The sequence below is a fragment of the Pseudorasbora parva genome, chromosome 13 (genome assembly GCF_024679245.1).
Source record: "Pseudorasbora parva isolate DD20220531a chromosome 13, ASM2467924v1, whole genome shotgun sequence".
NCBI classification, from domain to species: Eukaryota; Metazoa; Chordata; class Actinopteri; order Cypriniformes; family Gobionidae; genus Pseudorasbora; species Pseudorasbora parva.
The window spans coordinates 28,753,830-28,779,552 of NC_090184.1; the positions used below are offsets into that span (position 1 = coordinate 28,753,830).

The 25,723-nt window shown below is 38.0% G+C and overlaps 2 protein-coding genes across 2 annotated transcripts in view; both read right to left on the bottom strand.

The window, feature by feature from the left end:
• gnai3 (guanine nucleotide binding protein (G protein), alpha inhibiting activity polypeptide 3) overlaps positions 1-25,723 on the bottom strand; it is a 354,328-nt gene that overhangs the window by 227,718 nt on the left and 100,887 nt on the right. The window lies entirely within an intron of this gene.
• The window catches only part of slc6a17 (solute carrier family 6 member 17), a 35,233-nt gene continuing 19,550 nt past the window's right edge, over positions 10,041-25,723 (bottom strand). Inside the window, exons 6-12 of the mRNA XM_067413784.1 lie at positions 24,448-24,558; positions 23,848-24,089; positions 23,481-23,673; positions 22,168-22,360; positions 21,894-22,053; positions 17,293-17,455; positions 10,041-16,499 (exon numbers count right to left, since the gene is read on the bottom strand). Coding sequence (XP_067269885.1) covers positions 16,131-16,499; positions 17,293-17,455; positions 21,894-22,053; positions 22,168-22,360; positions 23,481-23,673; positions 23,848-24,089; positions 24,448-24,558 — 1,431 coding nt within the window. The 3' untranslated portion in view covers positions 10,041-16,130. The remainder of the gene's footprint in view (positions 16,500-17,292; positions 17,456-21,893; positions 22,054-22,167; positions 22,361-23,480; positions 23,674-23,847; positions 24,090-24,447; positions 24,559-25,723) is intronic.

Consider the following 25,723-nt stretch of genomic DNA (forward strand, 5'->3'; position numbering starts at 1 on the left):
AACACACCTGACCTGCACCATCACTTACGCATACTCAATCTGGATTTTACTGACAATTTTACTGGCAGTAAACCAATAGAAAGAAAGAAGCCATTACTATGAATTTCAAATGTCCACTCTTACAAATGCATGGTCTCAAAGCATTAATATTAATACTGTTTGTAGTAATGCTGCACATTAACTCTCTATTTCTAACCCCATTTTGAGTTAATTTTAATGAGTAGAGTTGCACTGGCTGGTTGAGATATACGTTTGATTACAAGCATTCAGAGTTTTGTGACATGATTTCTGTTAAAGAGGAGGAAAAAGCCACCTTACATAAAATCAATGTGAAAGTGGTTACTGTAATTATCCAATCAGTGAGTACTTCAGGCTCATGAAAGTGCTGCAGTAGATTCACACTGATAATGTGTGCTGCTAAAAGTCATATCACCTTTATTACAAAACCAAATCTTTGAGTTCTTATTCAAATATATATTGTTTGATTGCAGACAATCAAGATTGTGATTTTTTTGTTACTTGCCATATGTGATTGCAAGTTTACATGTAGTCTTCTCAAGACTTGAGGTTTAGCACACTGCAAAAGTAAAAAGCTATAATAACACATTTCTTAAATGTTCTTACCCCATTGACAAATTGTTTTTGATGTAGTTTCATGAGAACCTGTGAGGAAAAATACAAACAAAATGGTTTGATAGCAAAGAAAAACCCTCAAGGTATGTCTGAGATTAGATGCTCCACCCCCTTTATTTACATTATTCTTAGGCCAACTGTTGGATCTTCTTGTGAGGTTTGTTAGGGATATTTCCAATATTTATTTGAAAGATGCAGAACAATTAATTATGTTGGTGTGAACTAAAACTAATCTTATTTAAAAAACGAACACTTGATTTCATTCATCATGATAATAACTGTCTACAAAGACATAAACTAACTTTGGGGAAAAAACATTTGTAGTGTAATTGGATTGTTTAGTTTGCCTCACGTCCACTAGAAAACACGGAGGTGCGGCTATACTGGGACCGGCCACCTGGGGGCGATCGAGACTTCAGTTTCTGAGAGGGGTGCTGCAGGCTTGGTCGAGACCATACAATGGGTGCATGTTACATGCACGTTCTTAAGCCGATTATGTCTAATAAACCGACAATGAACATGGTCATGTAAACACGGTAATGCGGTAAAATCGGAGTATGTTCATAAACGGCTTAAGCATAAACCGGTCGGGACAGGTATTTTTTTGCCTCTTACTCTGATTTCACGCGGCATGTAAACGCATTAACCTGCATTCTGTCGGCTTATTGAAGTGCGCAAGTATGATAGGTGACAAAAATCACAAACTTCGAGCAGATTAACTCATCCAGACAGAGCAAGCTAGCGTTTTGCATGAAATAAGTCATGTACGGACATAAATCAGATACGGACATTATTATTTTTGACGTCACTACAAGGAAATAACTAGTTTATTAATAAAGTCATGTGAACGCGGTTTACTTGCTTTGTCAGTTTACTGGTTTTCTTGTAAACGGGGAAAACTGGTTATTTCAATAAGCTGATTTTTGTGAGTAGCCTAATCAGCTTACTGGTGTGCATGTAAACGTGCTCATCGAGAGTGTGGTGCAGGCTTTTCTAGATGGTGATGAGTGTGGGGATTGATTGATGACAGGTGGTTTTGATCAATACTCTGGTGGGAGTGTGTTGTGAGGGAGTGTAGGTGGAGCTTGGCAAATCTCTGACAGTAAAGCTTGGAACATACTCTGCAAAAACAAAGAAATGTTTTCATTTTCTCGAGGTGGCACATTCCATACTTCACGAGAAAAGCATGTGCCGATCATCTGCGTTTCTCCGCATTAACCACGCCCACTTGCTTTTCTTGTGAAGTATGGAATGTTCTTGCCATCTCGAGAAAACGAACAAATTTCTTTGTTCTTGCATATCTTGAATATGTTCCAAGCCTAAAACCAGGCAGATCAGTGTCAAGTATATCATCTTAAGGAACCCAGGAATACTCCTCTACCCATACCCCTCCCAGTTGACCAGGTACTCTGAATCGACCACACTGGCGACTGAAGCTCAAAATCTCTTTGACAGTGTAGACTCCGCTTTCCTTGTGTTGGTAAATGGCTCCCTGTAGAAGATGATGAGCAGAGTCCAGAGTCCTGCAGAAGATGATGAGCAGAGCCCAGAGTCCTGCAGATGATGAGCAGAGTCCTGCAGAAGATGCTGAGCAGAGCCCAGAGTCCTGCAGATGATGAGCAGAGTCCAGAGTCCTGCAGAAGATGATGAGCAGAGCCCAGAGTCCTGCAGAAGATGATGAGCAGAGCCCAGAGTCCCGCAGAAGATGATGAGCAGAGTCCAGAGTCCTGCAGAAGATGATGAGCAGAGCCCAGAGTCCTGCAGAAGATGATGAGCAGAGCCCAGAGTCCTGCAGATGATGAGCAGAGCCCAGAGTCCTGCAGAAGATGATGAGCAGAGCCCAGAGTCCTGCAGAAGATGATGAGCAGAGTCCAGAGTCCTGCAGAAGATGAGGAGCAGAGCCCAGAGTCCTGCAGATGATGAGCAGAGTCCAGAGTCCTGCAGAAGATGATGAGCAGAGCCCAGAGTCCTGCAGAAGATGATGAGCAGAGCCCAGAGTCCTGCAGAAGATGATGAGCAGAGCCCAGAGTCCTGCAGAAGATGATGAGCAGAGCCCAGAGTCCCGCAGAACTGATAGAGACATACCCCAAGCGACTTACAGCTGTAATCACAGCAAAAGGTGGCGCTACAAAGTATTAACTTAAGGGGGCCGAAAAAATTTTGTACCCCCAATTTTTCGTTTTTTGATTTGTTAAAAAAGTTTGAAATATCCAATAAATTTCGTTCCACTTCATGATTGTGTCCCACTTGTTGTTGATTCTTCACAAACGATTACAGTTTCATATCATTATGCTTGAAGCCTGAAATGTAGCAAAAGGTCGCAAAGTTCAAGGGGGCCAAATACTTTTGCAAGGCACTGCATATATAGACATCTGCATCATCAGTAAATGCTGTTATCAGGCTATAGTTTACAAGTAGCCAGTTATACATTTATCGTTATAGTTATTTGAAATTGTTCCACATATTTAACAGACAAAAACATTATGCTCTTCTGCAAATGGTTTAAACCAAAATATTTTTTCTGCTTTATTTTCTGCTTTAATTTCTACATTTCTAAAAATCCGAACTTCTGCAGAAACAATTGTTTTGGTGCTGTACAAGTGTGTAAGTGTTTTTCTTGACTTACTCCGAGCAGGATTCAAACCATGGTCTCCAGTGTGGGAGGCGGGTGCTCTAAGAAAGATCAAAGCCTCTAGTGTCAGGTGCTAAAGCACCTCTTGGGATCAGGGGAGTGAGGTTTATACACACAGCTCTTACTGGCATACAACATTTACACTCACCCTCCCCAACCTCACTCCCATTTGGGTCAACAGCACCAAATGTTACCAGTCCTACTCACCCGCTCTGATCGGGATTCGAACCGTGGTCTTCAGCGTGTCCTATTTTTGTTTGTTATTTCTTCATAGCTACCGCCAGATAAACTCCCCGTTTCTCACTCTTTTCGAGAGTGTGAAAGGATATGCGAGTGTGAGGTGTATGCGCCCAGGTGCTAGAAAGTGTCGTCTGCACACATTCTTGGCTCTGGCCTCTTTTCCTACAGCGACACAACCCAAGATCATCACTCCCCAGGGCTGAGAAAAACAATGGCCCAGCGGTCTACTCATTCTTCTTCCAGCTCGCTTACGCTGAAAAAGTCACGCAGCATTCTGCCAAAACAGACAAACAGAAAAAAAGCTTCTTCATCGTCTTCCTGTTTCACCTGTTGCCAGATTTCAGTTTTACTTATTCATTCTATTTATTTCTTACATTTTTTATTCAGTAAGGATGCATTAAATTGTTAAAAATTGACTACATTGTTACAATTTTTTTTCTTCAAATAAGTGTTATTCTTTTGTACAAATAAACGTATTAAAGACATCACAACCACACGACATTGAAGACTGGAGTAATTCAGCTTTGCCATAACAGGATTAGTTTCCATTTTAAGATGCATTAAAATAGACAACTATTATGATTACAAATATTGTGATTAAAAATAGTTATTTTTAATCATAATGTTTCACAATATTACTATGTTTACTGTATTTCTGTTTAAATGCTGTAAATGCAGCCAGTGTGAAAGGTAGAGTATATATAAATCAATCACTCACTCAATCTAAAAGTGAATTTTGTTTTGTGCCAAACATTCTTAATGAATTTACATAAAAAAACATGTGTAGGATACAAATCTCAAAGAATATCTTTAATTGTTTATTATTTTTATTCCTATTGGTAAATATGTATTTTTTTTTTCTTCTTGTTGTTTTAGGTATAACTCACTAAATTTGGTTAGTTATGCTTAAAACAATATAAAACTACAAATGGGAAATGTAAATAAATTCAAAGTATATTCTTTCAAAACCAGCCTCATGCAAGTTTGCTTCTCAAGTAAATTTTTGAAATGTGCACTGTGTACATTTTAGTGGCATCTAGCGGTGAGGTTGTAAATTGCAATCACCCCAATGATCAACCATTCCCGTTCAAATCCATAGTTCAAATCACATAGACAAGCTACGGGGCCCAACACAGGACAAAAATGTTGTTGTCAAAGAAAACAGACCCTGCGTCTCAATCAGCTCCCAGTTCTAGTCAGGGCACTGATTAGGACATAAGTCAATGGGCTGACTCCCTGATCAGTGCCCTGACAACTGAACTAGGGAGCTAATTGAGACGCACCCAGAGTGACTAGCGCTCTGTAGAGAAGTTTGTCCGTTTAGGGCTACGGTAGAAACATCATGGTGCAAAATGGCGATTTCACTGGAAGGGGACCCCTCTAACGGCTCGTTCAAGGTAATAAAACATAACGGTTCATCGTGTAAGGTCTTTATACAACACTGAAAACATAGTTATCTATATTATATTGCATTTCTGTCAATATATCATCATAGATAATACACAGTGCACTTTTAAGATTGTTTAGATACTGGAAAACAAGGCAAAACAGATTACTATTAAAAATTAAAATAGAATATTCATTTATACTGATAAATTAAGATACTAAGAAAATTATTCTTGCAGTAGATGTGAATAAAGAAATAGCAAGGCCGCTCATTAAAATACGTTTATTTATTTATTTTAAATAAATGCATTTAAAGGTTTTTAGAGCATGAAAGATGTACATTTGTTTTCCAGTATTGATATGCAAAAATATACTTGCCATGTTTACTATATTGCGTAAAGTCAACCTTATTGAATCAGAAAAAGCAAAAGCACATTTTTACAATTGAGTTTCATTGCTTTTGCATTCAAATTTATTTTATTTGTGCACTTGAGTGGCTGATGCTAAATCAGGTAGAATGTGATGGGAAAAAAGGAAGCTGCATCTCAGCCAAGTAAACATCTGCTGACGGACCTCAATGTTCTATAATTAAGGATGTCACTTCTAGATTTACCTTTGTTTGTGTGAGTGGGTGTGAGAAAAAAAATACAGTGATGGTGAGTGGGCTGTGATGGAGGAAGTCTATTCACAGGATATAGATGAAACAAGATTGTTTAAAGTGGAGAGTGTGAGAGGTCGGGGGCGCGACACACTCTCTACCCCCTAAAACAGAAACTCATATGTTGAATCCAGAGTGTCTTTACATGGCATTTTCTTTGTTACAAAAATAAATCTATGACATTGGCCACTAGCCCTTAAAGGGGCGGTTCCGTGTGATTTTTTTCTAGGCTTGGTTGTGTTTATGGGGCACAGTATAACATGTCTTAATACTTCTTTTTTTAAAATGCTGTATTTTTCTTATATTTGACCTTTGTTCCACACCGCTGTCTCCACTGTCTTTTGAACGGCTCGTTTGCTTCCTGCTTCTATGAAGCCCATCTCTCCGAAAAACACAATGGTCTTAGATTGGTTAGATGGCCAAATATAGTTTCATGTATTTTTATTGGCTGAAGTGCCAAGCACAGGTTGTACGGAAACGCCACGCCCCTTACCATTACGGTCAGAAGTCACATCTGGGGCAATGTTTATGTTAATAGAAAGGGTTTATGATGTCACCAACCCGGGAAGAAGCTTGTTGTAGTCCAAACCTGCCATTTTTTCTATAATAAACTGCCAAAACTTTAAAAGACAATATCTCTATTTGCATTTAACATTCAGCGCTGTAACTTTGCAGAAACGGTTTATGCTCAAGCAGCAACAACACACTAACTAAAGCTAAAAAGGTGAAATCGCATGCAACCCCCCCCCCCCCTTTAAAAGAAAAAAAAAGTACAGCCTATTTCAAGTTCACTTTCTGAAGTATATAGGCTTAAGCTACTTAGTGAACATTTAAAGTATATTTATTATTTTAAGTATACTTTATGTATCAATGTACTAGAAGTATACTTATACATGTACCATTTCATTACTACAAGATTTAATTGACTCATATTTTAGTATACAAAAGTATACTTTTAAGTATAGGCCTACTTTATGTGTAACAGTAGTAAGCACAATTAGTTTTTCCGTTTGTACTGCAACTATACTACAAGTGAACTTATACTAATCCAATATTGTAGCTTTTTTTGGTTTATGAAAGTACACTTTGAAGTATAAACTGAGTAAACTACTAGTTTAGTAGTTTTATATGGCAAGTATACCTCTACATTTTCTATAAGTGAACATAGCATCATACTTATAGTTTACTATTTGTATATTATTTTTGCACTTTTTATACTACTATGTTCATATTTAGGTAATACCTTTTGAAATATGCCTTTAACTGTTCTTTAACTCTTTCCTATTTTAAAAACATTTTATTCTAGCTTCGTTCATCCCTTTTTATCAACACTGTCATCTGTCGCTGCCATCAACTGTTTAATAACCCACATTCTTCAAGATATCATCTTCTGTGTTCAGCAGAGAAAGAAAAACTTACAGGTTTGGAACAACCTGAAGGTGAGTAAATTATGACAGAATACACATTTTGGGGGAACTATTCCATTAATTTGCTAGATGGCTCTAAAAGCTAATTGTTAAGTGAGAGAGTTAAATAAAAGGTAGAAAAGGTGAGCCAGGAGGCTGTGACTGTCAAACATTCTCTCAGTCAGTTCTCTTTCCTCAACAATACTGCAGTCCAACTAAGGGGCCTTAAATTGATTTACATGACTGTGCTTATGGGTCATAGGCGTCGCTAGGCCCTTTTTAGGGGGGCTTCAGCCCCCCTAAACTTATGCCTCAGCCCCCCTAAAAAATATGTGATTAACCTTTAAAACATATGAAACTGGCGGCAGGCTTCGGCTTCGTCCCGTTTTTTAGTCTGTCTCTCCAATCCGCAGCGGCTCTGAGCAGAGCGCAGCGCACGTCAGAAGCAGAGGTGTGTGTGTGTAAATCTGAGCGTCATTGGTCTGTCACCGCTCGTCAATGTCAAAATATTTGATAAAACCAATCAAATCAGAGTAGGCGGGCTTTATGGTCACACAGAAACTGCTGAGGCTGAGCGCAAATTTTAGCAGAGCAACTCGACGTCAAGTAAGATAAATGCAGCTAAATTAAACATTCATGTTTGACAGCTTCTGCTTTAAGTCAGAAATGTTAATCAAAAGAAAAAAAATATTTAGGCAAATGAATAAACTTGTGTCTAATTTTTAGACATTTTTAACTGGAAATATGCCAATGTGATTCATAATGTAGGCCTTAACGAACAGAAAATATTAACAAAGCCATTTTCATCAGATTAGGCGTAAGTTTAATAATGAATGTGTATATATTGTAAATTAATATAATTCTATTTGTAACATTCAGTAAATTAAAAAGAACATCAGCTTTTTCAGCCTGTATTGGGCATAAGATTAGTAGCCTAATGAATGTTCATACTGTGATTTTAATAAACTTAAAACTGTGATAAACAGTAAATTAACGTGTCTAAGAAAATTATTCATGAAACATAAATATCAGTATAATATGTAATATGTTAATATGTAAACCATATGTTCACTTTATTCACTGACGAAAACGGAAAAAAAACAGTCAAAGCTCAGCGTTATGAAGAGACAGGGCAAGATAAAAACAGAGAAAACGAGAGATGTGGAGATAAGACAAATAATTTACTGCCCAGTGACATGGTTTTCAAGCTATTGTTATCAAATTATTTGGCCTTCAGAACATCATAAAATGCTCATATGTAGATCATAGAAATCAAAATTTTCTTGGGGGACCATGTTAGAACCCCCTAACATTTGAGATCTTGGTTAAACCTGCCTACATTATTGTGTATGATAATTGCATGTACAGTATGGCCGTGCAGTAAGGTATTAATATTTGCTTTATAAGTAATGATAAACAGCCAATATCTTCTGGGTATGCCTGTTTGTAAGCTATTAGTTAATAGTGCAATTTGGACCCTAAACTAAATAGTGTTACCATTTTTTCTACAGACCTACCCTCACTGGGGGCTGAGCCCCCCTAAAATCAAAATCCTAGAAACGCCCCTGTTATGGGTGTAAACACACATTGTACACTATCATTCAACTAAGCCTGACATTTTAAGGTGCTCACTGCAAAAATATTATATATTTTATATAAATATTATATTAAGATTTATATTTTTTATACTGATAACCCTTATATTTGTATTTTAAGTCATCATTTATGTTTTTATTACTTTAACAATGCATGAAAATCTTTCCACGTGCCCCTGGTTGAGAATCTCTAAGAGGGATGTGAAAGCTTCCACCTAATTGGTTTGTAGTTATTAATTGTTTCCAGTCAGTTGTTAGAGCTAAAGGAAAGTTGGCTTCTCTCAACGTATCCGATGACCCATCAATTCCATTTCGATTTCCGCATGACTTCCTGCCAGAGGAAGGACTTCTGGCTTCACACACTGGACGGAGATTCACTTAAGGGACAGGATGAGGTTGAACTGTACAGAGGTATCAGTCCTTGATGCTTTTCTGCCCCATACTCAAGCAGATCGGAAAACATTTTCTTTTTCTTAATGACAATTTTTATAAAAATAAATAATTCAAATAGACAGTAGTGGGTGGGATATATTAGGCAGCAAGTAACAATTTTGTCCTCAAAGTCGATGTGTTAGAAGCAGGTAAAATGGAAGGATCGAAGGATTTGAGCGAGTTTGACAATAGCCAAATGAAGCAAATGAATGCAGAAATTTGTTGACTTTTGCTAACTGTGCACCTCAGCATGTGCTGATTCACTGAGCTCCTGAGAGCTTCCCATTCTTTCACAAATGTTTGTAGAAGCAGTCTGCAATCTCTGCATGTATATGTGCTTGATGCTATGTGGCCATGGAAGTGATTGGAACACCTGAATATATATATATACTGAAAATTAAATAAAAAAATTGGTAACTATTTTAGTGTCCTTATTAATGTTACATGTATTTACTCTAATATCAGTAAATTAGGCATAATTACATGCAACTAACTTACACTGTAACAAGGACAGGGACAGAAATTAGAAATCCTTCTATGCTGATTTGTTGCTCAAGAAACATTTCTTATCAATGTTGGAAAAAAAAGTAATTTTTTGGGGGAAAACTGATACATTGTTTTGATTTTAGATGAATAGAATATTCAAAAGAACAATATTTATTTAAAATACACATTTTTGTAACATTATAAATGTATTTTTTTCCCTTTTGATCAATAATGCATGAACTGTAGCCAAGTGAGTGCTCAAACACTTTCTCTAAAATGAATATTTCGGGTTGTAAGATGTCAGGAGGGTCTTTTGGGCTTTCAGGTACCTTTTATCCTGTAAGTGTATCAGGTTTCACTCTTTATGAAAGCATCAGGTCTTTTTTAAAAATTGTCTTTCACCAAGCTGTGGCAGAAACCTTTTCAGTCTGTCAGTTGTATCTGGCTAGAGCTCACAGATGACTCGCACTGATGCTCAGCCCTGTCGTTATCTTTTTTTAATATTGTGATTGAAAAAAAACAATCAATCTCATGCCAAAAAAAAAAACAAATACAAATAAGACATACATTCGTCGTGAGAACCAACTTTTTATTGTTCATTTTTGTGATGATCCAATATTCAATATTCAGAACTCAGCGTTTTTCCAAGTGAATCGGAAATACTGTACAATATCAATGACACTGACTAAGAGACATTAAATTAGTCCTTGTAAAGCTAACAGTATACTGTGGCTAGTGAGCTGAATGTGCTATCACCCAACAGAATAGGGTTTGACTAAAGGTTTAAGAGCATTGCTCTTCTTCAGCAGTGAAGCCCTCTGTCGCCGCTACTCTCAGAGTAACAGCGGTTCCTGTGGCCTCACAGACCATCTGACCAATGACCAACCGAAGTTAATGCCTGCAGAAATATTGCTTATAAATCTAAGACTAGTACAGCACACAAGTGGAGACTAAAGGGTAATAGTACACGTTTCATCGGTGTCCTTCTTGCTAAATTACTCGCGGATGATCTTTACAGTACTTGGGGGGCATTAAAAATACATTTACATTCACATCAAGTATATTTCTAATGATTAAAATAGCACTTCCAGAGTGCAAAAGTACTCTAGGTTTGACTTCCCTTCTCAGTGCTCGTATACGTTTGAGGCACAAAGAGTGGAAATGTCCCGGCTAAGTGTGTGTTACAGTAATCTAACACTACCAACAATGATTGCGTTGAATACAGTTGGACTAAAAACATAAAAAGCGTGTGAACATTTTGACATTCGACGAAACCTAGAAGCAGCAAACGATAATATTGCGGATACTAAGGCCAGAGGAGCGTACAGAAGGTGCTGTCTGTATGATAAGCTGACGTCTACATCAAAATAAAATCAACATTTATATTAAAAGCATAAAAGAACACTTCAGTTTAGTGTGCTAACCAACAATATTTGCGGCGTGAACACACAAATGAACGAGTCATGTTCACAGAGGAATCAAAACTCACACCTGGAGGTGAATCTTAAAGAGGTTAGGGACTCACAACATCACAATAGCAAAAATAAAACAGCTTTTTTATACACACACACACACACACACACATACACACACAATTGAGACAACAGACACTACTCCCATACACGACACATACACTATTACACAATGTACAAAATAGTTAAATATTCTACGCTTTTAACTGTACAGCAATATCATACACATCAGTGTTACAAGAATTCACCAGCTTGCCTTTCATAGATTTCTTACCGTTCGCTTAACAAAATGTACACCGATATTTACAGATATAATGTTCATAATCACAATGTACATAAATATACAGTATATAGCACTTTGCTCACATACATTATGGCCTCCAGTACCTTTTAAAAAAAGGAAGAGATGCTTGTAGTACATTTCATCAGTTGCAGTCGACTGAAATATGGCTCAATGTTTACGCTAGAATGAACTTCATTTCAAGAGGTCTCAGAGCTGCAGTTTTCGTCGTTTTCAAAGCAAATTAAAAGTGCGATTGTGTCTGTGCTTCAAAAACAGGAACGTGAGCCACATGATTCCAGATTGTCTACGACACTTAGCGGATTAACGTCAGTAGCTGAGTCAGATCAATATCTATAAAGATATCAGTGAACACATGCTATTCGAACAGAGAGCATTAACAATTATGTATTAATGCGTTGCCACTATTACCACTACCTGTTACCATTAGATTGGCATTATGTCAGAAGAGCGTAAAGTGAGTGACATGATTATTGCTTCCCAGCAAAAAAGTAACTGAAAGCATTTTAATGATTGTATACGTGTGCTTGTTCAGATGCAATTTTAATGTTTTAATGATTGCATACGTGCTATGTAAATCTGCTGCTGAATGTTGTGCTTGGATTTGTGCTAATGCAGCCATTAAAGGTGTACTCAAGTGTTTTTTTCTCCCTAAAAGTTTTAGATGTAAATGATTAGTTTGATAAATGCTTCCCTTAAACCTTAAAGCTTGTGTGTGCTTTGACTGCGTCTTGGTCCCTGTTGATTTATATTGTTGTGTTTAGTGGAACTGTCAAAATGATGTAAAAATTCTGATCTAAGTAGGGAAAATGTCTGTTATGGAAAGAGGAAGTTTTACCCGTCTTGCTTTGGGGAGTGCAGATGGCCAAAAATGCGGAATAAACACCGCTTGTTGTTTTGTGCTTCTGTAAATATAAAGAAGTGTAACCTCAGCTATATAAATAATAAGTTGTCTTTGTACTGAAATGACACAAAACCTTCATGTAAAGTGTCTAATGTGGGCAGGAAAATGAATGATTTATCTTTAGATTCTTAGCTTTAGCTTTGGTTGAAGTTAACTTAATATAGCATTTTTGTTTAATGCATATTGTCCACAAAAAATAAAAAAATATTTTGTGAAATAATTGTCCTGCAGTAGCGTTGTGGACTTCCTAGGGGTCACTGATCTCCTGTTTAAGGCCCTTGATATAGAATTAAAAATGCCGGCTGCCCACAGAAGAGATTTTAATTGGGGATCTGTACTCTACTTTTCTTCGTTTTTTGTTTTCACCATGTTTTTATTGTTAATAACTTAATTTAGGAATTCAGTCTGAATACGAGTGGTTGCGGCTTAGATAAATATTTTTTATTTGAGTGCAAGTCACAAGTTCAAACTTTGCCTTTTTTTTATGAACCAATTAAAGTTGCATCTGTTTGTCAGTTTATTTAAAACAATCCTAGTGTCGTTTTATGCTTGTGAGGTGCAGCTCTGGGGCCTCTTGTCGAGAGAAGGTAAAGTGCACAAACCCAAAACTGCCACAAGCGAAAAACAACAAAACAAACAATATGTTTCACTCAAATCATTAGAGTGCAAGCGATAATGAGAGGCACCAGCTGTGCTCAGCGGCGGGGAGATGTTCATCACGCAGAGACACGCCTTCAACACGTTAATCAACGGCAACAGTGACATCTTGTGGACAATCTTGTGCTATTGCAGGTTATATACATTAACATTTTTGTACTTTACCACACACTGGACTACTACAAACTACTTCAAACAAATTGTGCATGTAAAAACGTCTAACGTCTGTGCTGATTTATGTATTAATGTGCTCTTTTGACAATCTCATCTGACTGTGTGATTAGGGCTGAGTCACTGCACACAGACTTGTTAGCGGTTCTTGTCTAGGTGGCTTCACAAAACTCCTTATTCTCTTATAATGAATGGCGACACAACCCAGGTGAATTGTTGGCTCGTCATTTGCTCACCCTCACCAACCGAAACCATATGACTTCATTTCAAATGTAAACCGAGGCGATTGGAAGAACGTATGGAACAATCAGGGTGAACAATGAAAGTGAATGGGGACTGGAGCGGTCAAGCGCCCAAACATCACATATTCTTAAAGCGCTACAATGGAGGCAAAGATTGTCAGTGAATAATTACTCACATTTCTTTCACAAAACATTTGTTATTTGAGAAGACTACTTCTATGATGCTTTTCGCCTTCTTTTATGACAGCCACCCCCAAATCCATTTTCACTTTTATTGGAAAGAAAAAAGTGACCAGTAAATTAATTCATATGTTGTGTCCTTGGATGCAAAGTCATAGAGGTTTGGAACAACATGAGGGTGAGTAAATGATGAATGAATCACTTTTAGATGAACTGTCCCCTTAAATGATTTTCCACTTGTTGTTGTGAAATGCAATGGTTGCTAGGGATACCACAAGGCCCTTATAGGAACATCTTGAGCCCCCCCCCAAACACACACACGCTCAAGGAGGACTCATTAACATGCAGCCGTGCTGTTTCTGACACAGGTTCCCCTGGGTAACCAGCCTAGTCCGTGCCTATTTTTATCACAGCAGCTTTTGTGACAGACACAAAATCTACAAGCAGCTGGATCACAACTACACATCACTGTTTCAATATGACCCACAACTCCAGTCCCACTCTTCTTCACACCTTCAGGCTTTCCAGGCCTCTTCAGCTCCCTAAATCTATTCTTACTGGAATAAATACTGAGAATGTACCCCTTTCATTAAGACCAGAGTATGTGTTAAAAGCACAAACCAAAGTAAAAAGGAGAGTGTGTTTAGGCTTACGGATTATTAGGCAGTGAGCATTTAAGGGCAGAAATAGTCAATTACATTAGGCAGTATTCACTCTACACTACACATTAAGAGACTACACATTACACAAACCAAGACTATACTTTGGTTCCTTAAGAAAACTGGACCTCTTCATCCAGCTCAACACATTACCTTATAAATACAGTACACTCAACTGCTTTTCCACATCAGGTTGATTTATATTAATCTTTTTTTAAATATATTTTACCATTTATATTTTACGGAGCTTGCTTTTTTTTGTCATGTAATTTTTAGAGAATTTTTTTTAATGCAAAGTGGCTTTTATATATGCTCCCGTTCAATAGTTTGCGGTCGCTAAGATTTTTTAAAAATGTTTTTGAAAGAAACATCATATGCTTACTAAGGTGTTATATGGCGAAAAATATTGTACTACATAAAAAATAACAAAAACATTTTTAATATATTTCTATGTCTATTCTGTCACATTTTGTCGCATTTATTTCTGTAAAAAAATTCTTACTGACCACAACATTTTGAATGACAGCATATATATATGACCTCTGAATCGCTGCAGTGTGAAATGATGAGGTCATCATGTGTGCGGCATTTTGAAAGAATTCTTACAATCTGATTGAAATCCAAACAGATGACCTCACAATATATTTTACGCATATTCCAGATCAGCTGTATTAAAAAATAAACCATATGTTTCGCAGCCACGACGAGACTGTGTGTCTGTGATATGTCCCTAGAACAGCAAGCTTGAAATCAGGCAGTGTTAAACAAGGGCCAAACACTTCTCTGTGCAGTAAACTCACTATATGTAAATAATCTGAGATTGCCATTTGTAAATCATAAGCAAACTTGTTTTATATGTTTTGTGGTTTTGAAGTTTAAAAACACAGTAGATTTCAGTACCATTCCCTATTTGGACCTTTTTGTCTTCACTTGGAATAATTATATATCATTTTATCATATAGGTTAGTCTCCACCAAGCATGATAACTTTCATTAAAAACAGAGACTAGCTAATGCCGATTTCTCCACTGGTTTAGAACTGTGGTGCAGAGTAAAGCTCACAATAGCAGCTAATGCCACTCATTTCATTTATATTATTGCCATTACAGACATGGAAATAAAATAAAATATTTGTTGATCTTCAGTTTTAAAGTTATTGTGCTTGGTGGCGTTACTTGGCTCAAAACATACCCCTTATTGCATCCTTAAATGACCATTCCTTGTGCTGTGTGAAAGTCACCTCTAATCAGGCAGTCATATTTGTTAAGATTATAAAAAAATAAAAACATCTAGATAAAACTTTCCAAAAATAAAACTTAAAATCAGATAAATCCAGTTGTAAGAATGCCGTTAACCTGACACATACTGTATTTGATACTGCACTGAGACTAGTTGTGAATGAATACATATTTCGCCCTCCTGTGCTGAGATGTAGACATGACAGACTTTTGATGTGCAGTCTAGAACCAAGAACACTTGTCAAATGAACATGTGCTTCAGTCTGTAACAGAAATCAAGCTATCAGGTCACTCTACTGTCGGGTGATCTGTATTTAACAATGACACTTACATAATATCCACTAGTGGACTCATTAAAATAAGTGAAAGCTTTAGTTTCTCTGAGCCCCTCTGTGTCGTCTATCTCTATGAGCTCTAAAGGTGGGTTTAAATTAAATTCCTTGCATGGCATCTTCTATCTTGTGCATTTTGTAAGATGTCTGGAGTTTAGCAGCATTGGTAACACCTTAACCTGAGCAACAAATATCACCTTCTTTTTTTGTTGACATTATTAATCTATATGCAAAAATCACTTACCAAATAAGCCACCTTACACACTGATCTGAAAGCTCCAGGCTCTCTTTCACCTTTAGACCAACATCTGTAGTCTGTATGAATAATTAGGCCTGGGAGAAGCTGTCTAGTCAGGGAATATGGAAGGATCTCTGTCTTTCTGTTTGCGCTGTGGTCCTGCTCCTCTGGACGGCGTGGGTTAAGGTGTGACCAACACTAGGACCTTCTCATCTGTTCAGCATCATCTTTCTCTTTCCGTCTCAGTCTCTAGGTGGCGGGTTGGAGGATCATGACTCGGATTTGGGAGGGGCGGGGTTGGTCTGGTAACCGCTGCCATAGCCGCTGATGGAGGTAGAGTTGGTGATGAGTTCCACAGGAGAGGAGCTGCCGGGGCCCAGATAGGCCCGATGGCTGGGCATGGGAGAAGGGGCTTCGCTGGGATTCTTCCCCAGGATAAACCTCGTCTCATCTTCCAGGGTGGAAGCCTCCTTTGCCAGGCTCTTGCGGTAGGAGACGGACAGCTTGTTGGAGCCGTCTGGGAGCCAGTTAAAGTGACGGGCAATAAAGACCAATGGAAGCGGAAGCATGGCCGCAATGATCAGAGCGAAACACATGACTAGTGCCCAAGGAGGATAACTCTGAAACCTCTCCATGGCCTGATTATAGGGAGAAGGAGAGATAAAAAATGGTGAAATAGAATAGAAGTCACTAAGTTAAATATTAAAGTCTTTGAATTATATATTTTCCAATTTAAATGTCATCAAAATCTAGAATTCATGGCTAACTTCCTCCGTGAAATACATGTACTACCATTCAAACGTTTGGGGTCAGTAACATTTTTATTAAGCAAAGATACATTAAATTAATCAAAAGTGACAGTAAATATACTGATAATAATAAAGATTATTGATAATTATAATTAATGTTTCTTGAGCATCAAATCAGCATATTTGAATGACTTCTGAAGGATCATGAGACACTGAAGACTAGTAATGATGCTTAAAATTTCTTATTTTAAAGTGTAATAATATTTAAAAATATTATTTTATTTTTTATACAATTTGTACTGTTTTTAATTAAATGAATGTAGCATAAATACACTTTTTTTTAAATAGGAAAAATCTTACCAACTCCAAACCTTGTGAACAGAAGTGTATGTATCTGAATATGAACATAATACCTATAGATGAACTTGCATATATAACAGAGGAGAAAATATCCACATATGCAAATTTTATGTATTAATAGAACCTACCATAAAATGACTTTAAAATGTAAAATGATTTTAAAATGTAAAACTTTTTTAATAGAAAAAAAAATATTACTAAATAAACTATTTTAAAAAAATCAACAACATGTAAAAATTGTAATACAATATAAAGGCCTGTTTGAGAACAGGAATGGGTTGGTAAAGGGATTAGACAGGCATTCTCATAGTGTAGAACTAACCAGGTCTTGCACCCATGCATTGTATCCTGGAGGGCTGATGGCCATCTCTACAACACTGGCAGAAATCAGTATGATCAGACACACTGGAGACACATACTTCCACAGGTAGAAGTAAATAATGCACGGTCTGAAACCCAGCATGTCCTCCAGATCCTGCATGAACCTAATGAACAATATAAAGTATACGGATTTACAGATTAATATCAGGCACAATGTAAGAACACACAATGAGGAGATCTGATTTGAGGCATAATAGGGCCTTTCGCACCGGATAGTTATAGGAATTCAGTTATAGGAACTAGCCACCAGGGTGGTCTCCCGAGAACTGAATTTTTTCTATTAGGGCCACTTTTCTGGTTGCATTCGTAATCAGAAACCATAGGCCACGTTAACTGTTGCTCAACTGCAGGTCTCGTCTTAGTCTTCTGTTGCTGCCATCCTGTAGCTGCAATATGAAACTACATGGAGCAGGAAAGCAGTTGCCAACTGTCGCGCATTTTGTGTGAGGCACACACTTTCAGGCTCTGTCTCATGCTCTCACTCTGGCCAAATAAATCTCATGCCAAATTTGTAAAGTTTAAATGCGAAATTCAAACAATAAATAACATTTTGGCGCACTTAATGTGGCATTAAAGCCAGAGACTTCGATTTGCGTTATTCTCCCTGTGGTGCGCGGTCACGTGGCTCATGGAGCTCAAGCCAGCTATTCAAATGTATAGAATACATTTGGTAAAAATAGGTGACAAAACTAACATTCATCTAACTGAACTGATTTTATGAAAATGAATGCGGTGGGAAAGTGATCCAGTAGTGGTGATTTTGGGAGTGGCCTCATAGGGCAGCGAAGCATTCTGGGAATTGTTGTCCTTCATCAAAATAGTCTTTTGGCTAATTCTGGCTTTTTTTTACTCATGTGTGTTCATGTGTTCTTATGAAATTGCATTGTCCCCTTACAAATAAAGTAATCTTAATCTTAATCCCCATGAGACAAAAATACATTTTCTGTCTTTTCTCAGTCTCTGTGAAAATTATTTCACATTTCTACTACATTAATGACTCAGTTTAAATACAGAAGAGTTGAAAACATTTGTTAGAAATTTAGAAAAGTAATCAAATGTAATCAGATACTAATAATAAAATAATTGAAATAGTTTACATTTTAATAGGGTAACTTGTGTAACCTATTACATTTGCAAAGTCATTTTTCCAACATTGCGTATAAGTAATGCTAAACCAAAAAGGAAGGGTAAAAGACAAAATCTTCTATGAAAACTTGCAGTGCTACATATCATCTAGACTGATAAAAGAACAACGTAAATTCTTCCAATCGCTGTACATGTTTGTGGGGTGCAAACTGTGTTTGCATGACTTTTTAATAATGGCAGGTGCCAGGATTTTATATGACATGCGTACCAATCAATGTATATTTGCATCACTTGTAGTTTCTATATTAAAGTAGGAGCTGATTGGTTCCCCTCTCAAAAGGCTTTCCTATAACTAAAAATCGTTCCCAGTTTCTTCGGTGGGAACACGGAAAAAGAGTAGCCTAGAAATCTAGACGCGTCCTAGCGGTAACAAATCTAATTTGCAGCGAGTGTCGTCAAGCAACTTTCCATAGACTTGGAAAACCAAACTCTGGTCAGGCTAATCAAATTGTGTATAGAGTTGGTGGGCGGGCTTAACATAATGATGGCAGAGTTGCGGAGGTTCTGCGGGCTGCTTAAGCTGGGTGACGGCGGTCTTTCGAATCAGCTTTGGCTGCGACTCTGTAAGATTAAGTTACCTCGGGAGGGTAAATGTCCCATGGCGTGCATTTTTTTATTATTTTATAATGTTTCCTGAGATGTACTTATATTGTTAGCATGTTTTTTTACATCAAAAAATGTCATAATTTAGAAATAAAAGGCATTTTTCCTATACTACTATTATCCCTCTGGCTTGAATGCTCTGTTTCAAGGGGCGTGTCTGTTGTGAGAGTCCATTGTTGTGATTGGCTGACATCTTTGCATTTGAAATAAGATTACATGCGGAGGGGGCGCGGTTTAGTCAGGCGCGCGGCAGCAGCACTCACTGCCACTCTGCCAGTCGAGAGAGAGAAGAGGTAGGGAGGAAAAGATTGCTGAGGAAGTGTTATTTTACAGAGTTGTTGAGAGCGTGAGCTTATTTTGTTTGTATCTGAGAGCTCTGAATAAACATGAGTGAACTTTGTAGCGTTATTTCTCTCACAAAATGCTTTCACCACAGCTAACGGCAAACACACGACATGAATACAGTAAGAGCTTCTGTTGAGCACAACGTCATTCAAACGGCAGTGTACTGCAGATATATGTGTGATTGACAGATCCGAGCATTATAAAGAGTGTTCTTTGATCACTCTCTGTAGTTTAATCATTTAAATAACAGATTTGTTTCATGCTGCTAACAGAAACGAGTGAAGTTGATCGTTTTAGTCACTGGCTTGATTCACTGATGTATCAAGACGGCCAGCAGCGGGACTAACAGTATTAAATGCTTTAGAAAGAAAGTCTGTGTAAACTTGAATGATTAGCTACACATCAGAACTCACTGATCCCAGATCAGGCATTAAAGGTGCACTATGTAACTTTCCGTCCACTTGAGGGCGCCTTGTCAAAACAAAGGCGTAACGTTAGTTTGATGACGGCAAGTTTGAGCGCAGCATCTTGGGACGTGTGGTCTTCACCTTACAGCCGGTGGAAAATAGGACACGGGCAGAAATCATGTTCATGGATGCGGTTATTAACGTTTCTGTAGTATGGAGCATGTAGTATGAAGAAATGGATAAATGTAAATGTAAATGAAGCAGAGCAGAACCGAGTGTGGATCTGAGCATGGCCGCTGGAGCAATTGTTATACAAACACCCGCCTCGCGAACACCGGGACTTTTATTATGACGGGACGGGACGCAGTCAACGGGCTAGCACACTATTTCCACTTTTCCGGTCTTGATATATAAGGTATAAGGTAAAGCAGCTATGTTAATCATAATATAATTAATATTATTAGAATACATTTAAGTGTGTTTAAAATGATGTTATGACGTTACTCTGTTTTCGCTTGGTGCTGCTGTGACATGTTCACACTGCTAAGAGAAAAGCGTTTCTGGCCAATAAAACTGAGGGAAACGCAGATATGACGCAATTGACAGGCGACTCCCTCAAACGCAATGCTGAAACGTCCCGGTTCATTGGTTAAAATAGTAAGTTCCCCCAATTTACAAATAGTTGGAAACATTTGGGATATTGTAAGTACTCAACTGAACAAAATATATAACACTGGCCTAGTGGTTTTTGGATATTTTACTACAAAAATACTACATAGTGCACCTTTAATGAACACTGTTACTCTCTGTGGCGGTGCTGTTAAATTCATATGGTAAAGCCTGAGCTGGCATCGCGACTTATAAACTGAATCCAATCTCTACTAATTCTCTGTCAGGCTACAAAAAGAGGATACTTTTGCTAATAGTTATAGGAAATTGGAGCTCTAGTCTAAGTTCTACCTGAAAGACTCAAACATCACGTCATTCATTACTTCTATCTAGCCAATCATTATTCGTCATCTGTATAAGTTCTGTTCTCACCCATTACTATGTTTGTATACACTGACACCAGCGTTCACCCTCATCCTCCCCACCACAACCAGGGTGGTCCCTGTCCATACCATAGACCATTAAAAAAAATGGACGACTCGACATCATCCGTTTCCGCTTGCCAGATTTGAAGCTTTCAGGCGGCCTGCACGGCGCGGACATCTTGGAACCGAGTCTGCGCAGTAGCGATTTCGGGAGTTGCGCAGTAAAGAGCAGGAAGTAGAGCAGAAAGTACAGTCACGATATCAAAAGCCCGCCCACACTCTCGCAGATGCAGAACAATTAATTATGTTGGTGTGAAATAAACAGTATATGGAAATGTAGAAATTAAAGCTAAAGCTCCAATCTGCTTCCAAAAATTCAGAAAAAAGTCCATTAGTGCCTCAGTGACAACTTCACTCAGAGAAGACGTCGATCTCAGCTGTCAATCATGTCATCACACCCCTCGTTTTTATAGCAGATAACTTAGTAAAACTAAACTTATTTTAAAAACGAACACTTGAAATGAAATCATCGTGATGATAACTGCCTTCAATAACATAAACTAACTTTGGGGGAAAAATATTTGAAGTGTAATTTTATTGTTTTGTTTGCCTTGCGTCCATTAGAAAACACAGAGGGGCGGCTATACTGGGACCGGTCACCGGGGGGGGTGATCGACGCTCGAAAGCTTCAGTATCTGAGAGGGATACTGTAGGCTTGGTCCATACATCAGGGGTAGGCTCCGCCCCTGCCTTCATCTTCAGGCAGGAACTGCAAGCATTCGCTACCCTCCGGATTCGGACTATGGACAGGGTCTACGCCAAAGAACTTTATCATTTTATCTATTCGATACTACTTGTATACAAACTGTAAATCTATTCAAATGTTTTCTTGCCTCCTGAGTCTTTCGGGTAGAACTATAATGGTGCGAAAGCCCCTACAGTACTATTTTGAGTAGCTCTCTAACAAAACGTCAAAGAACTCCAACAGCAATAAACATTCTGCCCACCTCTTGGTGCCATAGATCCAGGCTACAGATACATTCTCCAGGATCACCACAATAGTGAGGGGCAAACCAGCGGAGTAGTCATCAAACATGGTGACAAAGTAGTTTCCGGAACGCTGGACAAATAGCAAGCCGCACAAAAAGGCCACAATACAACAGCCCACTGGAGAAATACAAGATCATACAAGTTACTCTGTGCCTTATAAAACTGGCCCAGCATCATTTAGAGTAAACTTAATTTACTGGCTCAGAAATAAAAGAGCAGAGGAGCTCTCACCTGTGAGGACCTCTTTGCGAATTTTAAAAGCATCCAGAATGGGTGTTGTGATGCCAGTCATGGTGCCAATCATGCTGCCCAAGCCCAGGTTTATCAACATGAAGAAAAACATGACAGACCAAAAGGGAGAAGCTGGAAAATGGGTCATAGCCTCTGTGAATGCAATGAAAGCCAGACCAGTGCCTTGAACAGCCTGATGGGAAAGAGAGAGAGAGAACTGTTATTATCATAAAAAAACTAAAATGAAAACTAAATGACATTTTTTTGTTGCATGTAATAAAAAATAAAAATAATTTAATGAAATAAAAAGTCAAGTTTTAAAATTACATTTTATGTTTATATGGAATATATTGTAAAAGTTTCATATTTTTAAACCTCTTTTCATAAATGAAAATGCCACTAGATACCACCAGACAGCCCAAAGAACTTTAATGATGGTAATTGAATAATCATTTAACACTAATTATGTAATTTTAGCAGCATGGAGAGATTAAAGGTCCCGTTCTTCGCGATTCCATCTTTCAAACTTTAGTTAGTGTGTAATGTTGCTGTTAGAGCATAAATAATACCTGTAAAATTATAAAGCTCAAAGTTCAATGCCAAGCGAGATATTTTATTTAACAGAAGTTCCCTTTCAAAGCCTACAGCGAACGGCCGGTTTGGACTACACCCCTGCACTTCCTGGCAGGAATGACGTCCCTAGAACTAACCCTCCGCCCACAAGAACGCAAAATAGGGGTCGTGGTCTTGTTGCTCTGCCACATGGAGAAGAGCGCGCATTCAACGCTTGCATCTCCCCGTTATGGTAAGAGGCGGGACCTTTCCGGGCAAAGTGTGCTAAACTGCTGTCCAATCACAACACGGGAAGCGCTGGCCCAATCAGAACTCGTTACGTATTTCTGAAGGAGGGACTTCATAGAACAAGGAAATCATCAGGCCGTTTTTAGGACAGAGGAAACAGCGCTGTACAGATAAGTAAATTCTGTGAAAAATACTGTTTTTTTACACGCAAAACATAAACTCATGTTATATAGCACACTGTAAACATAATCAAAGCTTCGAAAACACTTCAGAACGGGACCTTTAAAAAATAAAAAAATAAAATGGCTCTTACATTTTTAAATGGCTTGAACAGTACAGCATATTCCAGAGCATGGTTCAGTGACAGGCATTATTACAATATTAGACATTTTTGTCTATTGAGCTTGGCAAAAAAATAAATAAGCCATAAGCCTAAATTTAAGTTTCATCTATTCTCAATGGCTTAGTTGAAAACCTGCCGAAAGCCTTTAGCTCATGGGCTGAACACCTGCCTTATTGAGCTCATCCTCCAGCAGACACGGCTCCAGCCCCATCTGTGCAAAACTGTCCTCTTTCACAATCTTTATTACACCGTACATCTCAGCATAGTCCGATGAGGAGAGGTGGGAAAAGTTCACGTGAGGTGGAATGAGATCCTGACTCAGCACATTTGAGTTCAAGTAGCCGAGAATCTTTTCAGCATTCCTACAGGAGAACAACACAGACATGAGGCTGCTGCATGACCTTGAAATCCAGCTTCCACACATAGATTTAAAGTATTAGGCATAAATATTATATTACAATGGAGTGTGACTTAATCCAATCACAAAAATGATCCTTTTATGAGAGAAATGAAATGCTTCGGGAGGTCATACGTACTCCACAACGCATTTCTCGTTCATGATGTTGGCTTTGAAGCCCAGCACAGCAAACACCACGAGTGTGGCCAGTATAGAGGTCATGAAGTTGATGAAGGAGACCAGCACGGCGTCAAAATGACAGTTGTTGTCTCTCTTATTGTAACTGGAAAAAGCAATGACACCTCCGAACCCCAGACCAAGAGCAAAGAAGACCTGAGTGGCAGCTTCACGCCACACCTGCGGCTCCAACATGATCTCCAGCTAAAATTCAATGAATTAAAACAATTTATTACAGTTGAGTGATTGAAAATCTAATCTTTAGGCAAATGAACAATGCCAAATAAGTGTCAGGATAGCTAATGACCTTCTGTTGTTTAGGATCATGTGATTCATGTAAAAGAGTCATATTTCATAGTGTGAATTTGATTAAATATCCCAACTACACCACAAGAGGGAGTCCAAACATGTGACAAAGCACTACATTTTAGCTGCACAATTTTTCTTTATAAGATTACTGACTATATAAAGCTTTGCTTACACTGCATGAAATGTCTGCTAGTCTCTAAAAAAATCTCAAGCCATCTAGATCTAAGAAAACGTGGACGCACACTCGCCTTACCTTGGGTGTGAACATGTGAGCAATGCCGTCTACTGCTCCTTTAAGAAACATCCCTCTCACCAGGAAGCAGAAGAGCACCAAGTATGGAAAGAGTGAGCTGAAGTACATCACCTGCACACACACACACGGTGTGACAATATTGATTGTTTTGTTTCAATGTTTTAGCATTTCAATGTCCCAGAAAACAATAACTGGGTATTAATGCTGTTGCTATTATTACAAAAAGAGCTCTTAAATCTGGCACATTATAAATGTATTTATTCTTCTTTGATTTGCTTTTTCAAAAATGTAGTTTTAGGTAAGAATCCAATTCTCCCACCTTTTTGGGGGTGGTTGATATCTTTGTTGGCAATAAATAAACAAACTAATCCTAATAAATTATATATGTTATGGTTTATTTATTTAAAATTAAATGTAAACATTATTTTAAATACAGCCATTGACTCCTTATGGAGTCTCTTTTAATTACATGACATGTGGCTGGTTGCATAAACTGCTTAGACTTGCCGTACAAGTTAGTTATCTATTTTTTTTCTTCAAGACTGTTTATCATTTTTTTTGTCATTTAAATTAAAAACGTAGATTGGTCTAATTTCTATCTGCCCTGTAGAAGAAAAAAAGACAGCATATGCTGGTTAGATATCTTTTGAAGCATGGCAGCTGGTTTAAGCTGGTCCTTAGTTGGTCATGAGCTGGTTTAAGCTTGTCAAGTGCTGATCCTAAACTGGTCCTAAGCAACTAGCTCCAGCTCAGGACCAGCTTAAACCAGCTCATGACCAACTAAGGACCAGCATAAACCAGCTGCCATGCTTCACACACACCTAACAACATATGCTGTTTTTTTTCAACAGGGTGATCAGCCCTAACTAATTACTAGTTGGCCAAACTAGTTCTTAAGACTTAACCTGGCGATTAGGTTTATGCAACTGGCCCAAGAACAGATGGTGAAGCCCTATTGGTCTGATAAGATTAACCAAAATTTTGATTTATAGAGAACTATTTGAGTCCCTGTTGTTCAGACACTGTGATACTATTAAGCAGCTGGTAAATAGGTATATTTATGTAAATGTGTGTTTGCAAAAACTGCAGAACTAACATACCTTGAATTAAATTCAAGGAGAACACTCTGAGAATATAATCATACTTGCGAATCCTGATTGTGTAATTGTTCAGAAGAGCCGGATAAAGCAGCATCTGCATGCCTTTGAGCTATCTGAAAATTGATGTTTCTCAACTCATTTGATTCTCATTTCATTATCTCATGCATAGCAAGTCT